A 6,000-nucleotide genomic window follows, 5' to 3' on the forward strand; every position below is an offset into this window, starting at 1 on the left:
TCTGTACCCCTGGATAGTAGGACTCCATGCTGTTCCTCATCCCGGACATTGTTTCGATAAAGTCCCAGAGTAGACCATGTATTTATTCGTTTCAGTAGTTTCCTCAATGAGGAGTGTTTTGCATTGGGTGGTATCTAGCTGGTTCAGCTGTGGGCTTTTTGAGCAGAGGTCCGATGTGTGCAGATTTCAACAAAGCAGGGACACTTCTTGTGCTGATAGAAATACATTAGATCTAAATATTTCATAATGGATTTGTAAACATTGGTGGGACCTTGTAGAGAAATGGTGAAAAAGAAGAGGATGAGGTAGAGGAAGTAAGTAGTGGTTTATCATTGGTGACGTAGGAGTGGGAGCATTCCTTATTGTCAATGTGTTCCTGGATGTGGAAGATCTTTTTGTTGAAATCTGAGCCGAGATTATTCGAGATGGATTAGGAGTTTCGTTGCAGGCTGTTTTTGTGGATGATTTTATACATTTCCCTTTGGTTGCATTTTGCAATTCAATGCGTTTTAAGTTGTGTGCTTTCTTTGCTTTGACAACTTCTTCCGTAGTTGGCGAGTATAGGCAAATTTGCTAGTTTGAGGTCCCCCCCCTCCCCAATCAGTTCTCCAGTTTATGATTTTCCCCTTCTCAAGCAGTTTAGTTTTGGGGTCAATCATTTATCTAGGTTCTTCTTTTGTGGGGTTTTGAAAGGTTTTTAGGGGTGGTAATGTCTAAGGCATCAGTGATCCAGTTATTGCATGGTTGTTGATTCATCTGTGGGGAGGGTACAGTTGTTTGCTGCTAGTCTTTCTAGGGTCCAGTCATTGCCGGCGACTCTTGATGGTTCTGCAAGGGGTGGTGTCTCTGTGAAAGGTCCGGCTAGGTGGTCTTCCAAGGGATTGTGTACTGAGAGCAGACTGGGACTATATTTACATTTCAGAAAATGCCATTCACAGTGCGACCGGCTATGTGAGGGAGAACATTAACCACTTATTTGATATGGAATGTGGCAAGACTTTCACCGAGGGACTATGTGACAGAGCGGTCTTCTTTCTCGAGCCAGATGTTGAAATCTCCAAGTATAGCTAGAAGTTGGAGAACCATGGGACGGGTTGGCGATGGCATCAATGAGTTGGCCTGCAATGTGTAGGCTTCAGGACGGAGGTCTGTATATTAAGAGGAAGCTTAACGAAGAGATGGGAAAAATGTAGCAAAGTCACAATATGACCACACGTAATGTTGGAGAGACAAGGCAGTTCAGGAGTACCAAAGTGTCTGCAATTCAACTTTAGCTTCTACATCCACTTCATGCCTCTGGCAATACCTCCATTTGACCATATGGCCATCAACCACCTGGCTGGGCTCATGCTGTCCTATGCAGTTTTCTTTCCTCCAGTACCATTCCTAGAGTGGCCAGTTCTGTTCATCAGCTGGCGATAGAGATGATGCATAGGTAAGCGATATAGCCGCCAATGTCGGCGGCATTGGTTGGCCTGGACTCTTATGTTAACTTCCAGCCTCAAACACTGCTCCTCAAGGGTCCTCATCCATCGCACACACTGATGACGAAATACGTGATGTGTGTGCAGCTTGCGAGTGGAAGGAGACGCTGGCCGGATACATGCTACACAATACTGGCGTTGGCGCACCACTTGGTTTCCAACATCGTATGTCGATGTTCTGGATCCAGCACGGTCTGCTGCCAAGTTTTCACAAGTCATTCAGTTTAGGACTAGCTCTGGCACCACAAAGGTTCAATCATCTGTGCTAAACTCCCAGTCTCAGATTGTATTTTTCAGCTCTTGACTAGCCCAGGGTCTGGGCGGTGCAAAATATTGAAAACAAACAGCTGCAGGCCCCACCAAAGAGGGCAGGGTTTCGGTAAAATTGAACCAAGACCTGGAAAGGAATGGTCAGTTAAACCCATGGAACCAAGTGTTGTGTGTCACTCCTTCCTGGGAGCATGGTATCTCCCAAGGCTCGTGCGATGGTCACATGGTACTGACCATGTTACTAATATGATAGGGACGAGTCAGTGCCGGCTCATCACTTGATACCATGGAGCCCTGCCTGCTGTGTGTGTCATTGCAGCCGCGCGATGGGCCTACTGCTGCCGGACTATCCACCTGGACACTGCCCCTACTGGGCAACGCTGTCCCCGATGTTCTTCCACTATGTCTGTAGAGCCCCCACCGGCCTATGTGCTGCTGGAGAGCACCTGCTGGGCATCCCTGCAGATAGGGCACCGTGCCCTGCTGGGCAATGCCGGCGCTGTCCTGTGCGTTAGCATGGGTGCCCCGAGGCCAATGTCTGGGCCCGTGTGATCACTGCCCATTAGGGTGATCCCTGCGACAAAGTACGGTGGGTGCCCCCACCGCCCCACAAGCTGGCTCAAACCTGCAACAATAATGCCACAGTGTGTGCTGGGTGCCCCCAGGGACGGACTGATTGGCCTGCGCGACTGCATATCCAGTCATAACAAGGGCCAGATGGATAACGCGTCCCAGTAGTGCTAGCTCTGCCCATTAAAAGTCCAGAAAGATAAAATATGAAAAGCGTCATAATCGGCTCGGGAAGTCAGAAAAATCTATATTTTGCAGTGTTTAATTTAACTGCCTTCTGCATGTTCAGCCATTTTCACATGGAATTCTGTTTTTCTTGCACATCGCCCCACACCCCGCCCACCGTTCCATTTGGCCAGGCTAGTACTTTTGCTCATCAAATTGCTACTTCCTCGTCCACTCCATGCCAAACCCTGAAAAACAGGAGGCCGCGGGATTATTGCTGCAACAATCGTTTTTGTGTCACGGAAGTTAGTTACTCCCAAAAACATCTAAAGACTTTGAAATGTTAAGATTGCCTTGCCCAAAGGGTTGTAGCAATGGGTGGGGGTGCACTAGGGAAGCCAGAAGAACAGGAAACCTAGAGGCTCCGGTGCAAGCTGGGGCGCAGATGCACACAAGGACGCTGATTAAATGCACTTCAAGAAGCCGAGATGTGCTGAGGAGTGCCACAGTGCAGACATCAAAGAGATCACAGCACCAGAGAGAGACTGGAGGCACGCATGAGGGGAGAAGAGAAGTAGGGAGAAAGGATTGAGAGCACAGTGGTAGTGATTAAGGCGATGGCGGTCAAGCGTGGAAGAGGGCAGACCGATGGATCCTAGGAGTTGAGGAGGTAAGGGCCATGGTTTAAGATGGAAGCCCCTTAATCAATGGCCAGAACTCGAGGCGGGATCTTTGAGGGAATAGGGGGATTGAGATGATGGTGTGACCAGGCATGTGGAGAAAGTGTGGGGGTGGTCTGTAGATGGGAATCTGGATGGTGATGATGAGGGGGGGCGGTGGAAGTGGGGCAGAGAACGTAGAGTGGGGAAAGTCAGGGCTTACGAGTGGGTTGGGAATGTGGAAATGGTGGGAAAACAGCGCAACTGGGGCGCGCGGGGGTGTAGGTGGCCGTGGAAGGGGAGGGAGTGCGGAAGGCCATAGAAGGGGAGAGAGATGGGGGGCAGGGAGAGCATAAGGTCAGGGACCAGGAGAATATGGAAGGTTAGGAATTGGGGGATCGGGAGAGCAGAGCGAGAGAGCAGTGGAGGTTAGGGATCAAGAGGTCAGGGACTAGGAGGGGCGGGGGGGGAGAAGAAGTGAGTGGCACCCAGGAACTGAAACAATACGGGGGCAGCAAGCAAGGCAATGGTGGGATTCAGAGATAAACTGTCGGACACACTGGTGATGGGTGTCAATGATAGCTGTGGAAAGAAAATAAAAAATGGAGACACTCCCAGCCCAGTGCAATGCACAGGCGAAACCCCAACCCGTTAAGAGTGCCAAGAGGGGGAAGCAGGAGGGAGGTATGCGCATCGGGATCCCCATGGATTGCAAAGGGGTTGAGCATGTTTTGGAGGATCAATAAGGTTTGCTGGATGGGTGGCTCCAATGGGGGGGGGGGGGGGGGGTCACAGGACGCGATAAGCAAGGCCATAAGTCCAGGGAGTGTGGGGGCAGGACATGAAGGACGGGGCGCGTTGGGTCGTTCAGTTTGGACTACAGGTATAATATGATGGGTCCCTCGTTGACATTATTAAAGGATCGCCCGCTAACAGGTAGGAGTAGTGCTGAGGTGATTGGGCGGGTGGTTGGAAGTAGCGACCATCTTCTATGAAAGAGGGAGGTGTGGGGGGAGGGGGCACTCACTGGCTCCTGGGCTGCAGCAGTCTCCGCTTCTCGTCGTCCTCCATGGCCGGCTCGCGTTCGGGGGGCGCTCTTTATGTCCGGCCCGGCGCACTGGCTCCCGTTTCTGCCCCGCTCGGGTCCGGCTCAAAGTCTGCTCTTGGTCCGGTTCGAGTCTGTCCGCACTCTCCTTCGGCCCCGCTCTGGCGACTCTCTTGTCCCGGAGTGGGTGATGTCCAGTCCGGCGTGTGCAAAGGGGGCGAGGGGCTGGCAGGGGAATGGGTGCAAAACTCCTGCACCGGCTGCAAACTTCCCTCCTCCTTCGCTGACCCTTCCTCCTCCCACTCCTCCTCACAAGCCCTCCCCCTCCTAGTCCAGCACGGACCTTTCCGGCTGACCCGTCTCCCCCTCCCTGCTGCTACTATCTGAATAAACCGCGCCCCCGCACTTTTCTCCCATCTCCCTCCGTGCCCCACTGTAACCCTGTGCACAGCCACGTGCCCTAGTACAAGGCCACCTGCCGGACGGCCCCCACAATCTCTCCTTGAGAGTCCCACCTGTACCCACTCGCCACTCAACGCTGCACCTCCCATCGTACACGCCCCCACACACCTGTGCCTCTTCTGCACGCAGCGGCACGACCGGCTACTCGCGTGCTCCTGAAATTACGTTAATGCGCCCTCAAATTGTAGTACCACCCCCCTCCTAACTACTGCTATCCCCCACCTAACCCCTAATACGTGCTTACACCGCCCAGGCGGCCCCGACGCCCCAGGACAGCTTTGACTCTACGTCCCCCATACGGCTCCATCATGGTACATGCCACCCGTCCCGTTCCTGCACTTCCACCCACACTTTTTCTTCATTCCCGTGAGTTCCCTCTTGAACACCGATTGGTCACTCTTGCGTGCATTATCCTGCTTCACCAGAGCCAGCGTCAGGGACTTTCAAGGTTTTCAAACGAAAGCGGCCTCGATTCTGGGGGGTGGGGGGAGAGAGAGACCCAGAAACTGCCCCCACTTTTCCAGTCAGCGGTTTTATAACGACAATGTATTCCTTTATGTATTACAATGTGCGCTTTGCCGCGCTCGCTTTACAAGCTGCCTTTGCTGGAGCCCACCCTGCCTGCCATCCCTAGTAAAAAAGAAATCCACTTTTTGGATTGTTTGGGGATTGCTTCTGGCTTGTTTTCAAGCTGAGGATTTTTTTTGCATTTATTTTGGATTGTTTGGGGATTTTTCCAAGCAAGGATTTATTTGACTTGGGTTAGAGGATTTATTTTGGATTTTTACTGACTTGTTTTTCAGTAAAAACAATCCACTGACACTAATTGGCAGGCACACATTTTTACAGGATTTATTTTGGATTTTTACTGACTTGTTTCTCAGTAAAAACAATCCACTAACACTAATTGGCAGGCACGCATTTTTACAGGATTTATTTTGGATTTTTTGACAAGCAAGGATTGTTTGGTCTTAAGTGGAGGATTTCTTTTGGATTTTCTCCGACTTGTTTCTCAATAAAACCAATCCAGCAACATAGTCACACATTTTTACTGCATTTATATGTTGGTAAAATAATGTCAAACTAGTTTCAATGTTGGTTGCAGTTATTTAGCATTTTAAACTGGCTAAACATTCCACAGAGTTTAGGTTCGATTATTTTGCATTTTATTTGTCCAGCGGCACTTGACTAATTCTCCAGTAAATAATGCCTAGTCGCTAACATTCTGGGTATACGAATTTGCAGCAATGGGTAGAAGAAATGGCTAACACTTCGGCCACCCCTTCTCCCATCGCGCCACCTGACTAGCTAGACGGTGGCCGCCTGTCTCCTGCCTGCCACCTGG

General features: G+C 50.8%; 1 protein-coding gene across 1 annotated transcript in view; it reads right to left on the reverse strand.

Annotated features, from left to right (window-relative positions):
* The window catches only part of SLC30A2 (solute carrier family 30 member 2), a 94,558-nt gene extending 89,898 nt beyond the window's left edge, over positions 1-4,660 (reverse strand). The window contains exon 1 of the mRNA XM_069622803.1: positions 4,176-4,660. Coding sequence (XP_069478904.1) covers positions 4,176-4,219 — 44 coding nt within the window. The 5' untranslated portion in view covers positions 4,220-4,660. The remainder of the gene's footprint in view (positions 1-4,175) is intronic.
* Positions 4,661-6,000: the final 1,340 nt, after the last annotated feature.

Source organism: Ambystoma mexicanum, chromosome 11 (genome assembly GCF_040938575.1).
Source record: "Ambystoma mexicanum isolate Mex_15411 chromosome 11, UKY_AmexF1_1, whole genome shotgun sequence".
NCBI classification, from domain to species: Eukaryota; Metazoa; Chordata; class Amphibia; order Caudata; family Ambystomatidae; genus Ambystoma; species Ambystoma mexicanum.